Source organism: Hyalella azteca, unplaced genomic scaffold (assembly GCF_000764305.2).
Source record: "Hyalella azteca isolate HAZT.00-mixed unplaced genomic scaffold, Hazt_2.0.2 contig12030, whole genome shotgun sequence".
Lineage (NCBI taxonomy): Eukaryota > Metazoa > Arthropoda > Malacostraca > Amphipoda > Hyalellidae > Hyalella > Hyalella azteca.
In genome coordinates, this window is record NW_025942000.1 from 429,794 (window position 1) to 452,679 (window position 22,886).

Consider the following 22,886-nt stretch of genomic DNA (forward strand, 5'->3'; position numbering starts at 1 on the left):
TTTAATACCTGATGTGCTTCTTCTGTTAGAATGACTATTACTTTCTATTTGTAGCTTGTAATCTATTTTTCTCTTGCAAAAAAATTTTTTTTAATATGTCTGTAACACTTCACACAATTAATGCCCTGGCAGAACAAGACCTGTGCCAGACCGCCACGTCTACCCAGCGTCCCGTGAGCGACTTCAGGGTCACGTGCGAGGACCAAGTCAGGGACTGCCGCGACTACCGCGCCTGTCTGCCAGACCGTCCCGCGCAGGTGCGGTGTTACTTCAATAATTAGTGCAGGCACCAGTTTAAGATCAAGTTTTTTAATTAATGTGGTGTGTCATATAATTAACTGATTATATGTTGGATAAAAAGATAAATAATTCTATTATGATATAAATAGAACGTGATATGAGGATTAGTTAATTCATTACATAATAGGATAAGTTAATTCATCAAATTACACTGCTTTGTGGCAAGCCTCAAACAGTAATCATCAACACAGCAAAGAGTTCGATGATTTCGAGCTCAAATTTGCGTGTCCTTCTCTGGACATAAGCTGACGAGCAATTTATTGCATAATTCTCCAATCCGTAAGATTTTTGGAAGATTTTCATGACTCATGTTACGATTCATTGAGAACAGTCAATAAACTACGTACAATCTGCAGAAATTCTCATGGCGAGTAGGTATAGTAGAGAATTTTTTGTCGCCGAGTAATCTTGTACGCTAAATGTCAGATGGTTTCTTAAGTGTTTTCAATGCAATAAATTTGAAATAAATGACATTTCTAAGACATGGTCGGCCTGACCATCATGAGTGCTGCTAATTTTTACTTGAACTGTCCAGCTGTACAGGTTGTGCTACGTCACGAGGTATTGCTATCACCTGGGAGGTCTCACCAGCAGGACAAATAAATGTCCCGAAGATCAACTCTTCAATGTGTACGATGGAAACTGCATGGCACCGCTAACACGTGAGTAATTGAAAAGTCAATAACAATAATTATACTATTTCACAAAATATTGATTCAATCATAAACATACTTGCTTGCTTATCTCGGGCGTGTTGGATTCATATTTTAAACTATTTTGAGAAATTGAGCTGCCATTTCATTGAGAAAAGCGTATATAATTGCGGGCACGAGCTTTAGCTACTGCAGAGGGTACGTTAATCAACGAGCTGCGAGTGAGCAAGTCGTGTGGGCAAGGTTGAACTAATTTAATGTTGGCCCATGAGAAGTTCATATATGCGGATGCAGTTTGTTGTTCACCTGTGCCGTCACTGATCTCAGCGACGTCACGGCATTAACCATTCACCGAAATGCGATCAAACCAGTCAACCAATCCGTCATGGGAATGACGGATCGGTTGCCTGGTTTAATTACGTTTCTCGATCTCAGTGACGTAACAAGGAAACTGAACTGAGAGACGGATATTCTCGTGGGTCAACCTTACATAGTTCAATCATGGTTCAACCTTATATAGTTCAACCATGGTTCAACCTTATATAGTTCAACCATGGGTGTGGGTGCGAACCGCAACGAAGCGCGGGATATACGCGGACGGGGCTGGATCAGAACATTACAGGGGAAGGCAGTGTTGATGGATCTCGTGGGTGTGGGGGAAGGCGGTGTTGGTGGATCTCGTGGGTGTGGGGGAAGGCAGTGTTAGTGGATCTCGTGGGTGCGGGGGAAGGCAGTGTTGGTGGATCTCGTGGGTGTGGGGGAAGGCGGTGTTGGTGGATCTCGTGGATGCGGGGAAGGCAGTGTTAGTGGATCTCGCGGGTGTGGGGGAAGGCAGTGTTGGTGGATCTCGTGGGTGCGGAGGAAGGCAACTTTTATTCTCTGTTTACATAATCACAAGTTACCCTTACTAAATCATAGGTTAAGTCTCGACGAAAATCTGTTTACGCCCATTGGTTAACCAGAAGCCCGCCGTGGTGGTCCGGACCAATCACGCTCGTGCTGGCACGACACTTAGTCTCTCTCCATGACACTTATTAAGTACATCTTATAAATTTATAAGATAATATCAAGTGACATAAGATTCCATATTTCGATCATGAAATATTAATGCATTATTTAGTCCGATTCTGTAACTATCGTATAATATAATGAAGAAAAGAACATTTTCCGAGTCCAGACGAAACAAGAATTCGCTGATGAAACAAACATTACGCTAAATGCTCACATTTATTCCGCCACACATGCTTGTCCGCCTGGAATGGCTTCTCTTGGGAACATACGCGTTGCATATTATCAAGCCTGCCTTGCAAAGTTGCTTTAGTCTTACTATGAAAAGAGGTGCCGAAGTTTAATTGGTTTCATTTTCCGTATTCCCTCTTCAAATATTTCCCTCCAATACCTTTCAGCAGCAAGTGATGAGCGTGGAGAGAGAATAGACTTAACATCAAATGGACGGACAACAACTACTCGTATTTGTACAAGTGAAACTCAGTCACGACTCAAAACAACTGCATGAAGGTCCTGCGTAACATTAAGGAGGCAAAAATCTGTAGTTTTAATGACATTGTTATCGTGTCATCCAGAAATATATATTCAATAGTGCTTTTCGCTGGCCGTAAGCGGCTTCAATCATTTTAATATGCATTTCTCTGCAATTCTGAAAAAGTTTTTCAAAAACCCTACACTGGAATAGAGGCAGAAAACTGTATGCATCTCAACCCAGTATATTGAGAAACGTTATCGTCTCGTTTGACTTTTCGTAGAATTTTCATTTAATTTCTCGACGGATATGACTTCGCCCTATTTTGATCCTTGAATCAAGCTCGTTGTATCTAACTGCTGAGAACCAGCTCCATAATTCGACTTAACCAGAGTTCAATGTTGCAGCTAAGAACAGATGCTACGAGTTCGACTAGTCTAATAATGTAGTGGAAATGATCCCAATTCATTGTTGCAGCTGAGAACCCATGCCCCGGAATAGACCTAACCATGACTGAAGTTCACATAATACCAATTGATTGTTGCAGCTGAGAACCAATGCCCCGGGTCGGACTTGATCGTCCACGACAATGTGCAGTGCACCCAAGAATCAGAGCACTGCAGCGTGTACACCGCATGTGAAACTTTAGCAAGTTTCCTGGGCTGCACGAGCGACTTCATGTGCGGCCAAGGCACCCCGAGGAGACGGGTGTGTGAACGCGACGCGGTCTTCGTGCCAAGCTTGAGCAGATGTGTGGCGGTGCCCATGCAGAGGCAGCTCGGCAGCCTTGACTTGGATGGACAACCAACAGGTGCGGAATATGTTGAATGATTTTATCATTTTGAGAAGTAATTCTGCTGCGTGATAAAAAATAATGATATCACTTAAAATGGGGCGAAAATCGGAAAAGTAAACGGCATATCCACTAGGTTACAACATTTCCATTTTAAAATAAGAGCCCTTTCTAAGCCTGCCCGAGTGAATAAACTGTACGTGACTTTATCTATTCACATGAGTCACCTCTCAGTTATAATTCATTTCATTGAAAAACTGTTTTTAAAATCTAAGTGGTCAATCCCAATATTGCCATGACGAAATAAAAACCAAGGTCAAAGCATCGTCTGAAATTAAAAAAAAAGCGATTTGATTTAAGGCACTAAATCCTATTATATTTACATTCCACAGGCGGACTTTACTCCCCTTGTGTCTTCCTCAACATTTCCTTCACTGAGAGCGTCCCTCCTTATCCAACCCCGGATGATGGGGCTACTCCTGTTGCTGGGACCTCACCCACTGTGCCTGGCACACCAACTGAACCTGACGCTATCCCCTCGATTGGAATACCACCCACTGGAGCTCTCCCTAACCTCCCAACGGGTTCTGGAGCCCCTCCTAACCTCCCACCGGGTGCTGATGTCCACGAATACATCGCGCAGTTCCAATGCCCCCACGCGGGGTTCGTGCCCAACGCGACTGGGCACAGAGACTTGCAGTGCTCCGACGAACTCACATGCGTTCAGATCGGCTCACAAAAAGTAAGAAATTAAAAAATGCATATACTTTCTTAGTTTAAAGGTGTAATAAATTACTTCTCTAGTTTTGAGAGGGAAAAAGGAAATTCTTATGTTAAAGTTTCTCATTATTCAAGTTCGAGGTGTGTGATGAAAAATTTTTAAAAGATGACTCAAGTTGGTAACATTTTTTTTCGCGTTTTTGGGAGTTTTTTTTTAATTGCGAAACCTTTAATTTGACGAATCGATTAAAATTTTTTCTATTTTACTAATTCGAATTTTTAGACATCATGTGGAGTGAAGAAAGAGTTAACATATACGGTATTCGCATCATTACGTCTTATAAGCCAATATTTAAACCTCATACAACTCAACTTATACCTAAATGATATAAAGTGATGAAAATAATGAAAATTATTTCGATGATGAGAGAGCGACAGAAATTGACGGAAATTTATATTTATTTATAATTACAAGTTTAATACTAATAATATACTGATCACTTAATTATCCGAGTATAACTAATTACGATATAAATATTTCAATTATTATTTTTATTTACAACGGGAATTTATAAACACGATTGTCTTGTGAAAACAGTTAATATATACGAATTTATTCGCCTGTCTACAGGAGTTCACAAGATACTGCCGAAAATTCTTCATTTGTGAGGTTTTCCCTCACATGGGAAATACGATCCACCTCACAATCAGGACATGTTCACCCACGATGTTCTACTCGTACGTCATTCAGGATTGTTATGAGGATGGTGAGCAATCTTGTCTAACACGAATGATAAATTTGGGCCTATTAATTTCACTCTTTAAGGATTTAATTTCTATACTCCTTTGCGGATAGAAAAGCTAAAGCACCAAAAATTAGGTGGAAACTTTGCCGCTATAGCCTTTGCTTTACAACTGTTAAATTATATTTTATGTCGATACCTATTCGAAGACGAGCTTGGGGTGAAAACGTATTCAAAATAACTACAATTACATTATAACATTGTTGCAATTTATCTAATTTGGAATTTATATCATTTCCAAATTTTCATTTTTTTCAGTTTCAGTGACACAGTGTCAAGACACTGTTAATGTTGCACCAGGACCCGATTCATCGCCAATAATTCCTCCTAATACTATTCCTGCAACCTCAATTGTTACAATAACTGAAGGAACCATTACTGAAGCCCCAACTACCACAACACAATCGTCCAACTCACAATCATTAGTGGTCACAATCGTGCTGCACGAGGCATGCACTCGTCATCTTCATGTCCCCCAAATGAGTCGAGACGCACTCCGTCGCAACTGCAGAAACACACCTATCTGTGTAGATGGAATATTCCAGGTATCGATGTTATCTGTGTTTAAACATGCTTATTACTACAAGACTGCGGTTTTCGATTTTAAATGAAATTGCGAAAATATTATAATTCAATAAGTCGAATCTTGCTCTTGATTATTTCATCTTCTTGTGATACTTGTTGGCGGTGTTGATTCCGAGGACTGAAAACCTGACATTGGAAAATACATCTCCTTTAATTTCTTGCTTACTGCATTTTCACGGAACTGAGATAATTTACACATTGCTCAAATGAATGAAGCAGTGATAACTTGAAAATATTTAAATGCCATTTTCTTTTTCCTTTTTAAGAAAATTGACACCCGTTGTGACCTATACTACGTTTGCAAACTCGATCCTAGCGACAATGTCTTACGGTCTGAAGAGACGCAGTGTCCTGAAGGGCAGTTCTTCTCTCCTACCACTTCCAGCTGCAGTGTTCCTACAGGACGTGAGTAATGGTTATAATGGTTATGATTGTTCTCGATTGACTTATTTCTGGTGGTTACGATGGCTAGAGTTCTCGCCAGACGTGTTTCTTATGGTTAGGATGGTTAAAGTTCTTACTGGACGTCTTTATAATGGTTACGATGGTTAGATTTCTTACCGGACGTCTTTATAATGGTTACGATGGTCAGAGTTCTTACCGGACGTCTTTATAATGGTTATGGTTACGATGGTTAGAGTTCTTACCGGACGTCTTTATAATGGTTACGATGGTTAGAGTTCTTACCAGATGTTTTTATAACGATTACGATGGTTAGAGTTCTTACCGGACATGTTTCTAATCGCTTATTTTTAGCAATTCTTTTTAATTAAGAGAAAAAGGGCGAATCAAACATACTATAAAACAGCCAAAATGAAAAAAAACTGATGTAATTCTTCTTTACTCGGTTGTATAAATATCGATGCGGGTATGTACTCGTGCTTGTCCTCATTCGTTAAATATACGTTTTTCCTCTTGGCAGAGGTATGTGGGGAAACGTTCGCTCGCTGGATAAGTCACAGGAATAGCCACGAGTTCCTGAGGAATGACCACGCCACCATCGAGCGCTTGTATCATGAGATCCTGCAAGACAACACAGCATCGTCGGGGCCTCAGCTGGCATCGTCAGGGCCTCAGCTGGCAACGTTGGGGCCTCAGCTGGCACCTTCGGGGCCGCAGCTGGCATCGTCGGGGCCTCAGCTGGCATCGCTGTATCAGCAAGGACAGCTTGTCCGGCAACCGCCATATATCGGAAGTCAAGGCACACGAACATCAACGAATCCTAATTTATTGCACGCTACCAACCCGTACCTAAAGCATCAGACAAATACTATGCCCCAGAATTCGATGAATTCTTATTTTCAGCCGCTAGTGATATCGGATTTTAAGCCGCATACGGCGCAAGGCTCCCAGCCACAATTAAATCAAGGATCCTTCATACAACTGAGTCCAGATTTCCAACAACAGGTTAGTAATAGTTTATTGCCAGGGACCAATCAATACCACCAGCAAGGATTAAATCCCTATAAGCTAAAGAATATAAATCCCTTAGCTCCTCAGCCCCTAAATTCTTTCATTGGTCAACATGAAGTTCGCTATTACCCACAGCAAGCTACAACATATGAGCAAAAGCAAACTGATTCTACCTTTCAACCAACAGTTTATCAAAATTCCCCTCAGCTGGTGAATAATAACAATAATCGTCAAGTCATTCCAAATTTACAGCAACAAGTTGAACCAAATATTCAGTATCAAATTACTACGAATTATCAGCAACAAGTGAACCCAAATTACAAAGAGCAAATGAACCCCAACACCCAGTTTCATGTGAACCCTAAGTTAAACCGCCATCAGAATCCCGAACAGCAGTTGAAACCGCATACTCAGACCCAATTCCAGGGTCAATGGACTAAGCCGGATATATTATCAACATTGAAATCTACAGCAAATGTGCCTTTGGAAATTGGCCTCCAACCACAATTTTACGATTCCAATTCAGTAGAACCGTCACGTCCTGTGCTCCAATTGCCAGGTTTCGAAGAGACTCTGATTCAGCAGGTCCAAGAAGCAGGTTATGGCTCTCCCGAGTTCAGACAGGCGCGTTCAAATTCACCAACGCTTTTTGACGCTCAAGTTTTGGGTGATCGAGGACATGTGCAAGAAGATATCCTTGCGGACCGAGGGTTTGTCAATCCCCAGCCCTTAGGATCTAGGGGAGCTGTGACCAGGTTGGTAAACGAAACTGAAATTGATTTAGAAAATCGGGAGGCGCGGAGTCGAAGGAATGACAATTTTCTTCTCAAAGATGCAGGTCATCAAACGATTACATATTCTGATGCTCCAGAATCCAATAGTCAAAATTTGTTTGGCTCTATAATCAATTCGGTGAATTTAGACGTACCGCAGAAGCAGAATAGTGATGTCACTCTCAGTCACCACAGTAACCCAGGTATCACAGATCACTACACTACGGCGTTTGCTGATGCTTCACAGTTAAATGCAGTTCCCGGCCAAGACAATCAGGTACAACAGTCATAATTTCAATAGATTCGAACGTCCTTAAGATTCCAATCTCTTTTTAGCTACCTGTAGGGTCCTCCTTTATTGGCAGACGAACGTCAGTTAGACCAGTTCTCTTATTTTTAAAATACCCGAACCCTTGTTCTTTCATGATATGTAATATTCCTTCTTCAATGACCCATGCACTTTATTCTTTAATCACCCATGAACTTATTCTTCAATGAACTCTCTTCGTTCTCCTATTCCTCAATGATCTAATGTCTTAATTCTTCAGTGAACTACAATCTTATTTTTTAATGACCTTCAATCTAATTCTTCAATGACCCATGATCTTCATTCTTCAATGATCTATGATTTTCACTTTTTAATGGCCCATCTTTATTTTCTAATAATCCGTACTATTTATTTTTTTTTAATTTTAGCCTCTTACCTGCATTGTGAGTAATTATTGATTTATTCTTCTAGTTAAGGAGAGAACAAAATTAAATTGAAAAATAAATAAATGCGCTCGATGATACGCCCCATCAAATCATGCATTGACTTATAATCAAATGTGATTTATTTACGAAAGTTTGTCTAAAAAATTTATGTACGTTAATCTTTTCCAAACGTTGGTTGTATTTAATATTTAATACAATGAATACATTGAATACAGTGATCGTCAAAGCTCTGACTGCAAATGTACTTGATTTTAGCGAATTTCTTATATGATTCAATTTTGTGAAAATCTTCTCTGAAGTTGACGAGTACTGCATATCTATGCATTATCTTCGTTTAATAGCTATATCAAAAAACATGCCAACAATAACAAATCTATTAATATTAAATAACAATATATAATTTCATTGTCTTTACTGGGATGTATCAGAAATATGGCCGTTCTTAAGATAAATATCAAAAATTTTGCTGTCAACCTTATACAGTTTTCATTGTCCTTCAACTAGTAATTAATGATTATTTTGGCATATTTTAGCAAGGGAAAATCGACGTACTTCAATGCTTAATCAATCTAATTACGAATATTATTGCATACTTCTGATGTCAGTCACGAACTGAGAATTTTTGCTATCCAGGCACTAGAATGATTATCATAACATTTTTTGGCAAGTTATGATTGTTAAATACTTGTGGTGTCACCCGTAAACTGAGAATTTCACTATCCCTGAGAATCACTTCACTGAGAATTTCACTATATATTATTTTTGCACGTTAGGGTTAATATTAAATACTCCTGATGTACCTGTAAACGAGGAATTTTCCCTAGCCTGGCGCTAGAATGATTATTATAAAGTATTTAGACACGTTACGATGGTTATATCGATTGCTTTTGATGTCATCCGTAAATAAACAGTTTCACGGTCCTGGAACATGAGGGTTTATCAAGCTTTCTTCAGGACGCACTATAAATTAACGCAATTCAATGAATTTTCTAACATATTTAGGTGCGTACCAATTAACGTACTTTATTTCCTTATTGTTTATTTTAGCGTTTAATTAAGTTGCTTCTAAGAAAGTAACACTCTAGCGCATTTGAAGATCTCGACTGTCAAAAGTGAAGCAGCGAATCCACTGCCAAGAATATATTGCAGGCACATTCCTCGAGGTATTGGATGCTTCGTCTTAGCGTCAAAGCTGAAGCTGGTTTTAGAATTAGCATTTGTTGAATAGTTCTGTCAGCTCACGCTTCTAATCTGGAGTTTCTAGCTGACATGCGTAGTTTGAGTTCGCATATAAGAAATAGCACTTAATAAACAGGGGGGAAATAATAAAATTCTTACCATTTTGAGAGTAAGTTCCGTTTACGGTCGGTCAATTTTTTATTGCCTATATAAACTAAAACAGGTAGATAAAAATGTATATTTATAATTATGAATATTATAGAAGAATTAAAATAGTCCTTGCTGATCGATAAATCCAAAAATACAGAGAAAAATGAACATTGGAATGTGATATCGTATGAATATCGCATTTTATATCGTCTAATATATATTGATATCGCATCTGGAGAAGAATAACATTCAGCTTCTATAGAAATATTTATTATAATGGTTTCAATCAAAATACAACGAAAGAGACATAATTGAGAGTTCTTGTTAAACAACTCTTTTGTTTAACGTTTTTTAATAATCATTCAAAATTAAATTAGTAGATGATCATTTTAGCGTTTTAGGAAATTTCTCGGTTAAAGAACTTAGAGATAATGATACTAGGAAAAATGAAATACCAAGTTTGGCGATAAAAGGTCACGTGATTTCCACATAGGAATTGAGGTATCAAAAACAGAAACCGTTAGATTCTGCGAAGATACTTAACGAGAAAACAATTAGTTTTCTTGAACTGAAGTATTTATAATGGATATACATTTACGAACTGAAATAATGGATATACGTATCATCATGCATTTTTAATAACTGGGACAACAGCACCTCTTGCTAAACAATAGGCTACACAACATCCAGAATGTCGCTGGCTTTTGTATGTAAATATAACACCGTTCTGCACTTTGAGATCTTTCGATACGCCATCGAATTTTTTGATGCATTTTTTACCCACAAGATTCGTGCATTAATTTGTCATTATTAAAAAAAAAACATTCTAATTGCTGAGTTGCACGTAAATAAATCCATGGGTGCAATGCATAGTAATGCAAATGCAATGTAGGAGAATTATCACAAAATTCAAGTTTTAATGTCTTTGTACTTCAATAATGTGGGTTTTGGCTATTTTGCGTGTTAAAAATATTAAAATCAAAATCAAAAACACATAGTCAATTTGCTTAAAAACGGCATTATTTTCTCTAAAATTTTGAGCTAAAATAATAAAAATAAATTCAATATTTTTGAGCTAAATTAAATAATAATTCACATTAAAAAACCTTTTATCTTATTCTCACGGACTATTTAGATGCAGAAAATATATAAATTTACATTTAAAAATAAATATGTTTGAGACACATTGATTTACCATGACTCAATAGACATAGAGGAAGGACAAATTGAAATTTTCGTGTATATCCTTTACTATTCACCGACGTTCTTCAGGTCAAGATTTTTCTTCAGGAACACAGTTCGTGATCTGGCAAAGGGAAAAAAACGAAAAGTTTGTATTTCAAGTGTATTTGCAACTTGCATTTCATAATAAATAAGCAGATATATCAAAATGATCTATCTACCTAAGATCATCGTTTCATTATGCAGCCATGTTACCGTTTACTTTTATCGGTTACGCTTGAAAAAAAAACGCTTGATTATTTCGTTACGCGCTACAAAATTTTCTCAGTGTGAGAGGCATTTTTTTACAATGATGTGGAAGAATTAAAAAAAAAAAATCTATATAAGACTTCTGTAATGAGGTGGTAAGTCATCATTTATAAATTCATCGCGAAAGCAAAAAAATTATATAACTCAGTACTCAATGCAGTGAGTGAAAGAGAGCGCATTTTCTCGTCGACGAAAACGTGAAGTCACGGACGGACAGACGGACAGACAGACGGACGGACATGACGAGCACAATAGCGCCTTTTTTCCATAAATGAGAACATGCGCTAAAAAGTGTAGCGAAATATTGAATTCAATCCTACCGGAAGGTTTCCTCGCGCAGGCGTTGGTTGAGTAGGAGTAGAGCCAGGGGGCGGGACACTGCATCTTGGCCACCACCCAGACGCCCGTAGCCACGAAGCGACATTCCAAGAACTCGTGACACAACACAACCAAGCCCTGATATGTCGGTAGGAATAACAATAATAAATTGACAAATTTAGAATTTCTCAGCTACGAAATCACTTTAGGTTTCTCATTTGACATTTGAAATAATATGCTCTGAATTGCAGAAATAATTGATCTTCTATACAACACTTTGGTGTCCAAGATATATTCAAACGCACAATATTAAGACATATAGCAGATTAGAATGCTAGGTCTAGCTGTAACGCACCTTGTAGTGTCCCGTTGGGCTGCAGAGATAATATTCTGAACAAAAATAGTCCAGCATCCAGCTCTCCATGGGTCGGGGTTTAGTCTTTGAGCATCTCACCGTTTGGTTCAACGCGAGATGGACGGTTGTAAAGTCCTCATCAGTATCAGGATCACCAGTCACTGCAACAGTGGGTGTTGTGATGGTCGTAGTGGTAGTGCTTGTTGTGGTTTCTGGTGTAGTTGGTTTGTATGGTACCCACCAGGAGTTGGGTGATATAGTTGGCTTCGAAATAGGGACATCGGGAGGTTTGTACGGAGGTCGGGTTGAGCTGCTAGGGAGAACAACTGGTGGTCCAACGGGTGGTTTAGGAGGTGGCCGAGTAGTAGTGCTGATGGTAGGAGGTGGTTGAGGTCGGGAAATTGGTGTCGTAGTGAAGACAGGTGTTGAAGAGGTGAAATACCAACTGCTTATTGTAGGTCTGAATGCTGTTGCAGGCGGTAGAGTTGAAGTTATTACGGATGTAGGACTTTGAGTGGTAGATGATGTCGTGAACCAGTAGTTTGGTTGCGTGGTTGTTGTAGGAATTTTAGGTGTTGTGATTGGCAGGATTGTTGTTTCATCAGGTTCAGGTACCGATATTGCTGGAGGTCCAGCTGTTGTGGAGGAGGTCCGCGGTGGAGCAGGAGGATTGACGTAACTGTAGTCGATTGGATTCTTGCAGAAGTTATTATCTACCATTGGGAAAAAACATTTGCGAAATGAAAAAAAATCAGCATTGCCTTCATGTTGATATCCGTGATGCATTATTTTTTAACGGAGGTGCTTATATGTTTTGTTTTTTGAACGGTGAAGTAGCCAAATGTACTTCGTTTCATCAGCGCTGGAATGCATAATAATTGTAACTGCTGAAATCTATCACAACTACATTTTCCTTTCAAGAAAACCATGGAGTTTGGGTGAAAGCTTTACAAGTACTTTCCTTTAATATGTATTTGTTGACAATTGAAAGCGAAAATATTATGATCCCGTACAGAAAAGTACTTCAATGGCAATAAAGAACAGTAAGCAAAAGACTCTCATGCAGTTAACTAAATCTAAATCGGTCATTCCTTGCTGGTGAAACTCACCACTGATGCAATACCTTTGGTCAGGGCTGTAGGTGCTGCCCGGCAGACACAGATCGAGCTCTCTGCCTCCGGCTTTTGTGCAGCGATAGAAAGCTTGCTCGCAAACCCTGACGATGCTGTGATGTACTTCCCATATTGCTTTCATGCACATCATTCGGTAACTGCAGCTCCCAATCATTATACTGCAGACGTTTTCTTCTCCGTCAGACGCTGGCATGGACTGAGGGACTATCAAGTTTCCGAGGAAATCATCAGATTCAGACGTTGGAAAAGGATGCAAGGAGTTAAGAGGAACAACAGCAGTGTTGTATAAATTGAGGTCAGGTTTAGATGGTGGTGGAATTAGGGTCGGGTAAACAGGTCGTAAAGTTGGAAGAGCTGGCTGTGGGGATTCCGTGTTTTCTTGGCTGTCAATCCCCAAAGAAATAACATTCGTAGCCACGGAATCGTCATGAGAAGAGCAGGAAGCCTCGAGGTCTGACGTTACATACACGAAGCCACATTTGTTCATGTCACTTATGTAGATCATGTTAGGATCGCATTCAAAGTAAAATCTGCGGTAGGATCCAACCCCGTTGCCACCGACGCATCTTCAGAACAAGCAAAGTAAGTTGTTATATTTACTCATTTGAAATGAATCGGTTAAATTAATCAAGAAAAATTTAACACCAGGTTACAGGATTATGTCCAACTTATCGTTAATATTCCATAAATTAGGGTAGCATTTCTATTGCATTCATGGAAGCAACACCATTCAAACTAATTGCATTGCACTGCTGGCCTAAGCAATATTTTATTAAGTGAACGAACACTGTTACACCTCGAAATTTTCGGTCTAACTTTACCTGTAAAACCACCTACAGTCCCGAGGGTGAGCGAAATATCCCTCTCGAGAACACGGCACCAGCGGACTCGCGATGTGATCAGGATACGGCCAATAAAAGTCTGGGTATACGGGAACATGTACGGGTATACGGGAACATATACGGGTATTACGGGAACGTATACGGGTATACGGGAACATATACGGGAGCATAAAATTCCATCAACAAATGCATGATGGTTATAAAACTGCTATAGCATGCCTGTCAAATTTATGATTTGCAATGCAAGAAGAAGTTTAAATGATTTTCCTCATGTGGTCAGGGTAAATTCAGTAGGTTAAGTTTGTTGTACGGGAATATGAGCCACCATGTTACATTTAGCTACACAGATTACTCATTATACTCTTCCTTTGGTGAATATGAGTGCAACGTTATTCGATCAAGACTAAATCTTTTTTTTAGGAGCAAAACTTTTATTCAGAGAGGATTGTCAGTAATAGAACACAGTGATATTTTATGACACTATAATATGCATACAATACGATGTTCAAAATGTTTTCTGTTCAAAATTTACTAATGTAACTTGCTAAAATTTTAACGGGAATTTGAAAGTGCGGATGTCATTTAAATTACGGACCTGCATTGCTGCTGCTCTCGACGGTCGTCATTATCACCAACAATAAAACGCTCCCAATTTCCTGCAAAAGTTTCAATTATATAGTTACATGCTGCTTCTGTGCCTTGCTTGAATTTCTGTAACTAGACATTTATCTCAATTTATTGTTCTTGAAATCAATGCTGCTTGGTTTTATTTAAAGATAGATACTCAAATTTATTTGGAATTATTCAAAAAAGTTCATGTGCCAAGTTCAGTCCGTGATAATTCTCCTTCCTACAGCAATAAATTAGATGCAATCAAATTCCGCATACGTGGCTGGACTTTATAGTCCCGTAATATTTTTACGGTGCAATGTTAGGGTATCCGAATGGGCGATGTTATCTAAACTGGCGTTCCTGGACAGATTCATGGGATGGTCAGGCGTTCGTGGTGACAGAGTTACGATGCGATTAGTACGCCTAAAGACGCAAGGAAACTGACATGGAGATAATTGACACTTCTCATTTCGTTGAAGTATCTTGTATAATTTTTCATTTATGTATTTTTTTTTAAGTTGAAGTATCTATTTTTTAGATAAAACTGGAATTGAAGCAAATTGTGTATGTATATTAGAGTCTATTTTCAATAATTTATCCACTTTTAAATAATTATATAACCAATAATAATCCTGCCAAAAGTTTTACTGACTTTTCTTCATTTGTGACTTAAAACGATTTATAAGTACATAAGTACATAACAAATTTAGCCAATATAGGAAAATACTTAATTGAAGAGCATTCTACCCATATATACTGGAACAAATATTAGCTATTATACAAGTTTGTTCAAATTTCATGCAAATAAACAATACCATATCAAGTTAAATAATTAATCGGCCAAATAGACATCCAGTAAAAACACACAAAAGACAAATATATAACTTTTCATCCAACCTGCTTGAAAGTTTCCAAAATAATAATAAACTCGTTGAATTTTCTTAACTGATAATAGCTGAATTGTATATTGTATTTTTCCTAAATTAATCCGGTTTAACTTTTTTTCAAAATAAGTGATAATGTTGTGCCGCTTCGCTTTGTAAGTTCATATATTCTTGCTCAGCGTCAACCCCTATCCGTTCTTATCTGTGAACAGTCCTTCTTGATTTAAAAAGGCCTCCCCAACTGCATTTTAAATGCAAAGAAATGCATCTTAATGCTCCCCAGTGCTTGACTTTTGCGCATTCTCAGTTTTAATCGTAACCTTATATTCACTCGAACCGTTGCTGCTGCGGCGGCAAGCATGTTTTTTCTAATCAATTGTCCAACAAATCAGTCGAGATATACAGGCAAATACAGCAGGGGGTCTGACACTGCTTTGCAATTAATGATACCGTGCAGGAATACGAGTCATGGAACACTTACCTCACAATGTAAGAGTTGCTTGTAAATATGATTAAATCTATGATGCGGGGTACATGAACTCTAAAATATGATGAACTGTGTCTGAATTTAAACTCGGTAATAGAATTCATGGATGATGAACTGTGTCTGAATGCATGATAATAGCATTCAGTCATATTTGAACAAAGCGTTGTAAAGTATCTAGAGGACATTCGAGCGCTGATGAACGACTACGTGTGTTGGTCCCGATACAAATAAAATCATGACGAAATGCATGTGATATTTTTAAACATATAATGCATGCGTGCATGTGTTAGTTCCGATACAAATAAAATCATGACGAAATGCATGTGATATTTTTAAACATATAATGCAAAAAAAGTACCCTAAGTTTCTCTAAGGAGGAAATTTAGACGTATAATCAGCTATCGTGGGATTTCTTGCCCTTTGAATCACGCTAGGCATGTTCATAGATATTCAGACTTCGCTGTATAAGCGATGCGACATTTTTGAGTGACATTTATAGGGTCATTATATTCTAAACTTGACCACTTCTTATCTCGTCTCTGGTATCATACGAGAATACAAGTGCGCGAGAACCAATTCTTTAGATGAAAAAACGTATACTTTTTTCAGGCAATTGGTACCTCTGATAATTTTTTCTACAGGTTATCTGTCCACAATTTATTCAAACATTTGTTATCACCTCAGTCCGTTCAGTTAGATTGTTCTGTGAGACTGGAATTTTGCGACTGATTTAAAATATAGACAAACGTTGGCATAATAATCTTTGGAATATTGCCTTTTTATATAATTTGTTTTCGTTCGAAGAAACCTTAGAGGCAATGTCCTCAACACGAACGCAATGTCCTCAAGCCTAAGTTTAGGCAGAAGCAATATAAATGTTCTGCCCTGAAATCTATGGTAATTAAAACCCTCTTTTCATAACACTGCCAGTAGCAGCATATCAAATTTGTAAATGATGAACAAATATACTTAAAATTAATCATACGCCTCTTAGACCATATAATCTCAAAATTATATTAGACTTTGCTTCGCAAATTAAAATAGTTCAATTCCCGTAAAAACTAACATTGAGTGGAAATTAACAATAACCAGGTATATTCGACAAATTTTCTATTTCTAACAAATTTTACATGGAAAATAAATACTCAGATTGCAGCATAAATTCAGATACATTGCAAGTTTTCCACGAAGGTAACAACCTCATTTAAATTAAAATTAAAATTTTATTTGAATTTTAAATTTAAACGATCAAAAATTCAAATTGACACTCGTAACTATTCCTAATATAGGACAGCCGTCTCTTGGCAGCGTGACCAGCAACATTTGCATTTAAGTTCTGGCCAGCGAAGAAAGTAATTGGCTTTGGGCGTGGATAATCCAATAACCGAGTTGAGTGCATAGCTCAGTAACTAAGCAAGAGAATTGAGCTTTGAAAAATGTTAGTGGATGCTTTGGTCTCGCTTTTGAACTTATGATATGTTTAATGATAACATTTTTTAACCTATGATATGACGTATGATAACATTTTTGAACCTATGATGTGACATATGATATAATTTTGAACTTATGATATGTCATATAAAATCATCTTAAAACCTATGATATGATGTATGATATAATTGTTGAACCTATCATAATATGATGTATGATATAATTTTTGAACCTATGGTACGACACATGATAGCATTTTGGAACTTATGAGAAAGCCTTGCTAACCCCGTGTAGAAATTTCACATCATATGCTAGTACCTATATCAGAAAATTATTCCAATGAGTTTCCTCCCCTTGACTAAAATGATGAAAGAATCATATGCGTGAATTCAAATTGACGATTTTCTTACATGAAAAAAATGGTTAGTAATTTTTCAACCTGAATACATCAATTGAATGGATTATTTAATAACAAAATCGTTGAGAAAAGGTTTGTTTGAAAACTCAACCACATTATAGGTTGATAATATATTCACGTTTATTAGCATTTTTTTAACCACAGGCTAATATTAATAATTGATTCATAATAATTTTCCTTATAAATACAATGCGATTAAATATTATATACTTACCAGAATCATAGCTGATAATGTTCCTTCAATAATGATTACAAATGTCACGTATTTTATTCAGTTTATTTTAGCAATTTTTGTCTGTTACACATTACTTTCCTAACATGTTACACTTCTGCCATAATGTTATACTTCTGGCTTACAGTACATCGCACCTTGATATATAACACAACTAATTCTCACTTCTTGTTTAGGAACGCACTGCAGCATCCTGGTGCAAGTATCACGCCGTGGTTCAAACTGAAATATCAATCTCTATGTCAATCCGTCTGAAATTCCAATCGTCAATCTTCAATCTCGTCACGCACCTACATTATACCAATGGTGGTATGAGTTAGATATATAATCAGCACTAGCGCTCCTACCTTAGATTGCATTCAGTTCAGCTGCCGATTACATGCATTCTTATTGAATACCTTATAGTTCAACAGGAGTCAACGACCTTATCATCGTGAGTAAAGAATCAGTAAGAGCCGGTGACCTCACAGTCGCGAGGTCAGATTCACCATAAGTCAGCAACCTCACCGTCATGAAGTCATTTTCTCTAAAATATTTTGTTTTAAGTTCAAGCCTCATGGCAGTCACTGATAAGTTTAGAAGTATTTCGGCGCAGCTTCAAGATACGTTTGACTTCACTTGTTAAAATTCTGAACTCCGTCATCACATGAGGTCTAAATTTCAAATAATGACTAGACGACACAAATCTACAACTATTGAGAGTCATTAGTTGGTTCAATAGCTCATACTGGCTTCTGATCATACTGTATTAACCTCCCCACCTAAACGCGTAGCACATTAATTGTATAGTCATGTCAAAAAAATATAGATATGAGCAATATTTATCATCTATGAATGTAGATAAAAATTACGAATATCATCATTTTTTGTTGTCAGTAAATCAATTATTCGTGTCAATCAAAGAGATGAATTTGTAGCCCTATAATTAGATACAAGTTATAATAATAGTTATTATTTATATTATTATTATTATTATTATTAATTATTTCGTTATTCAGCCCAATAATGATTATTAGATACAAAACGGAATATTTCTGAAAAATACACCAATTCTTCGTGTCAATTGAGGTGAACAATGCTTTTGTAGTAGACTACTTATTAGATCAAAACCACGAACACAAATTTTTTTAATCTGTCAAAAATCTGTATCGCAAGGCGATAATCATTAAAAATGTTGCGACTTATTAGTTAGAATCTAGATCAATTAATTTCTATGCCATACCCGTTATTCACTGAGCACTTTTCACATAACAATTAAGTGGATCACAGATGAAGAATTTTCCGGACCTCAGACACTTTCTTACGATATTGATGCCAGTAACAACAATAAACAATATTGATGCCAGTAACAATCCTAAACATTTCTGGAGTTTCTTTCCATCAGCCCCAGGCTTCTCTGCCAAACCGCATGGCCGGAGTTCGCTTCAGTGACTGAGAGGCGAGACCTTGGGCTCTCAGGGGCAAGGAAGTAAGCCTCGGAGCCACTGTTATTGGGGCCACTATAAAGGTATCACATAACATACCTCGATATAAACAACCACATATACAACTAAATTTTGAACTCATACGTACATGTGTTAACAATTAATTCAATGGCCCAATAACACCTTTTTCTGGCTATTTGAATTAATCCATTGCAAAAATTTATGAGTAAGACAGTAAATGTTATATTGGTGAATACCGAGCATCTTCAAAAATACAGTTTCTTGTATTAATTTTCAGAACATGCACGACCATCTTAAGTATTGAATTCTAATACCAAGGAAAATGCGTAATTAAAAAACACGTTTTGTTTCAGTGATTTAGAAAATAAGAACTGCATAATTTAACTGAATACTATAGTTACAAAGAAAAAAGCGAAGCGAAGAAATATCGTGATCCTGCCATGAACTTTTTCGTGATTAAGATGATAAATGAGAATATTAAAAAACTTATTTCAATTATGCGACTCTCAATTCCATATTGTCAATTTCATCTCTAATTAAACTTCCGTAACTGCTTCTACGAGCCCAATATATTTCCTAAATAATTACATCAACGAAATAATTTATAATATTACTCACTGAAGGCAAGTTTTATATCGAGCTTCCTTGATTGTGTGTGCTTTTCGCGTGGCTTTAAAATAAGCTTATACCGAGTACACTGCCATGCATAAGCTTATACCGAGTACACTGCCATGCATAAGCTTATACCGAGTACACTGCCATGCATAAGCTTATACCGAGTGAGACTAAATTGGTGAGACTTTGTTTAAATAATGAATAATTTTTTGCCTTCGCATCCTGACCCAATTTGGCACGTCAAAATGGCGTATTAGTGAAACGTCCACCCTGCTTTTGCTTTGTGTTATGAAGTATGTTACTATTTAGACGACTTACCTACACATTTTTCTCATGGAACTTTTGTGTAGGGTCTGCTTTACAATAATTTTAACTTCGCAGGAAAGACTTTGTAAATAGTTTTGTATCGTAGGGATCAATTTGTTCAAATATGGTTGTTAGATAGCGATGAACTAATGTAAATAAAGCTTGTCATTGGATAGACTACGAGTAAACACGAGTGGAAAATGTCCGAGTAATGATTTTTGGACAGGAAAACCACTATGCTTAATTAAATTGGTACTTCTCGATGAACTTGGGTTGATTTGTTTTTTACTTTCAGACAAACTTATTGTTATTTTTATTTACTTTTTAACTGGATAACAGACTAATTTGAATGAGGCGATAACTGAAAAAAATTTATTCATCCAAATAAATTTGTTATTTTGTGATTGAAGGTTAAATAGGATTCCCGTGTATGACAAGACTTAATGCTCGCCAGGAATTTCCACATTGCTTCCGAATGACTATAATAAATTTGTTCCATATATTCGAGATAAAATTAGTTTCAGAATATGAAAATGATTGCGTAAAGTATAATTGAAAACAACGTTATGAGGATTTTTAATTATTATTATTATTACATTATTAGTATTATGAATTGTTATTATCACACGAAATTTCTTTTGAAATGTTGTAATGACTAAAATTTCCAGATTTTGTAGCGCACACGCATGCCTCGGAGAAACCGTTGCCATAGGATAACCAATAACTCATTACTTATCTTCTCATTACTGATCTTCTCATTACTTATCTTCTCATTACTCATCTTCTCATTACTCATCTTCTCATTACTTATCTTCTCATTACTCATCTTCTCATTACTCATCTTCTCATTACTCATCTTGTCATTACTTATCTTCTCATTACTCATGTTCTCATTACTCATCTTCTCATTATTCATCTTCTCATTACTCATCTTCTCATTACTCATTTTCTCATTACTCATCTTCTCATTACTCATCTTCTCATTACTCATTTTCTCATTACTCATTTTCTCATTACTCATCCTCTCATTTTCTCATTTTCTCATTACTCATCTTCTCATTACTCATTTTCTCATAACTAATCTTCTCATTACTCATCTTCTCATTACTCATTTTCCCATTACTCATCTTCGTCATTTTGCATTGCGTCAATTTTATATAATTTTATTTTTATCTCATCCAGCGTCAGTTTTCGTGCAACTCAGAAGCAAGCGATGCGTGAAGCCTCAACTGGTCTGTAGTTATTTTACCCTGGCCAGCTGTTAACCATCAAGTCTTTAACGAATCTCTTTTTACATTACCCTGGATCCTGGGTAATATTTCTCACCTGCATCAAGTCGTGCTTGTCAGGTACCATAAATAAATAATAACCGTTAGTTTATTATCATGTTTACTCACGTTCAGTAGAAGATTACTTTAGAGCAAAGAAGTCTGATGGAAGATAGTGCCTAGCAGCGAGAACAATTTTTAAAATCGACGTTCGGATATTTTCTTTTCGAATTTTTTTCAGTTATTTTAATCAGTTTTTGCCAGTAATTTTAGTTTTACATTCTCTAGTTCAAACATTCATTTATTATAGTCTATTATATCGCATTATAACATTATATTATGATATTACATTACAACATTCAGAGGTGGACAGTAGCGCACTACATGTAGCGGCCGCTACATTTAAGGCAATGTAGCGGTATCGGTAGCGCCCGCTACATATTTAAGTAGCGATACGAGGTTTTGCCGCTACAGCGCTACCGCTACATTTATAGATAAAGCCTTCAGATTTTACTTAATAGTATTAAATATTATTTTAAAAACAGCATGATACATACATAATATAAATTACAGAATAAAACTGTAGGAAAGATTTCGGTGTAATGTTGTCAACCTCAGCCTGTTACTAGTGTAAACATGTTAGTTGTTACTTGTTAAGTTGTTACCAGTTACCACTTACAGGTATTTTTTCATGTTTCAGTTTGCTTACAGTTAATTTTACACAGTTATTTTTATGCTTCACCTTCCCTACATGGATGTCTACTTTAATCTACCAATCTCAAAAATAACCCACACATATATACAAATGAAAGACTGATTTTTATATGTATATTTGGATAATTTTTTATATTTGTAGATTAAAGTACACATCCATGTAGGGAAGGTAAAACATAAAAATAACTGTAACTTTTATTTACTGTATCTAACCCGTACTAGTTCGGTTAGGTTAATTGCAATAAAGTTGCATTGATATGTTTTGAAAATGTTTTATTATCATTAAATGTTTATGAGTAAATCCCAACAGCAGAACAATAAATATTTAGAATTTCAATAATTTTGGCCATTGTAGCGGCTAATGTAGCGCGCTACATTTTACTGTGGCGCTAGCGGGAGCGCTCGCTACAATCTAGTGGGTGTAGCGGTAGCGGTAGCGCCGCTTCATTTCAAAGTAGCGCTGCCCAGCTCTAACAACATTAAATTATAATACTACATTACAACATTACATAATTACATTACATTATAGCATAGCATTATAACATTACAGGTAATTGGAAATTAATAATGCATACTAGAAGGCCGAATTATTTTCTATCTACAATCAATATATTTTTGAAGTTTTTAAACAGAAAATAAACATTCCAATTTCTATACAATCAGAGACTGTAGGAAAAGCTATCTAACATGATCAGCTGTGTTATAATTACTAATAGAATGGCATGATCGCCTTCCTCAATGTTATTCCTCAATCGTATAAGATAGGTCAAGA

General features: G+C 36.8%; 2 protein-coding genes across 6 annotated transcripts in view; one reads left to right on the forward strand and one right to left on the reverse strand.

The window, feature by feature from the left end:
* LOC108671948 (mucin-4) overlaps positions 1-8,196 on the forward strand; it is a 43,055-nt gene extending 34,859 nt beyond the window's left edge. For 2 of the 4 annotated variants that reach the window (XM_018159548.2, XM_018159547.2), the window contains exons 6-13: positions 133-257; positions 836-962; positions 2,981-3,244; positions 3,619-3,968; positions 4,578-4,713; positions 5,008-5,294; positions 5,601-5,739; positions 6,257-8,196. In XM_018159548.2, the coding sequence (XP_018015037.1) occupies positions 133-257; positions 836-962; positions 2,981-3,244; positions 3,619-3,968; positions 4,578-4,713; positions 5,008-5,294; positions 5,601-5,739; positions 6,257-7,812 (2,984 nt within the window). In that variant the 3' untranslated portion in view covers positions 7,813-8,196. The remainder of the gene's footprint in view (positions 1-132; positions 258-835; positions 963-2,980; positions 3,245-3,618; positions 3,969-4,577; positions 4,714-5,007; positions 5,295-5,600; positions 5,740-6,256) is intronic. The other 2 variants (XM_018159545.2, XM_018159546.2) reach the window with 1 other exon arrangement.
* A 2,430-nt stretch (positions 8,197-10,626) lies between these two features.
* On the reverse strand, positions 10,627-18,484 carry LOC108671961 (rho GTPase-activating protein gacK). 2 transcript variants are annotated; one of them, XM_018159564.2, is made up of 7 exons: positions 17,749-18,484; positions 14,298-14,358; positions 13,682-13,781; positions 12,837-13,426; positions 11,728-12,440; positions 11,375-11,510; positions 10,627-10,869 (listed from the first exon to the last, which is right to left on the reverse strand). In XM_018159564.2, the coding sequence occupies exons 1-7, from the start codon at positions 17,755-17,757 to the stop codon at positions 10,850-10,852; spliced, it is 1,629 nt and encodes a 542-aa protein (XP_018015053.1). In that variant the 5' UTR covers positions 17,758-18,484; the 3' UTR covers positions 10,627-10,849. The 2 variants fall into 2 exon arrangements, with proteins under 2 accessions (XP_018015053.1, XP_018015051.1); XM_018159562.2 differs by lacking the exons at positions 14,298-14,358; positions 17,749-18,484 and having other exon boundaries at positions 13,682-14,289.
* Between the last annotated feature and the right edge of the window lie 4,402 nt (positions 18,485-22,886).

Excerpts from the sequence above, each read along its gene's own strand:
- LOC108671961 (XM_018159562.2), bottom strand. The coding sequence starts at position 13,872 with ATGCTCCCGTATATGTTCCCGTATACCCGTATACGTTCCCGTAATACC. Across the intron at positions 13,427-13,681 it reads GACTGTAGGTGGTTTTACAG|ATGCGTCGGTGGCAACGGGG; the intron begins GTAAAGTTAGAC and ends CTTGTTCTGAAG. Across the intron at positions 11,511-11,727 it reads GCCCAACGGGACACTACAAG|GGCTTGGTTGTGTTGTGTCA; the intron begins GTGCGTTACAGC and ends CCGACATATCAG.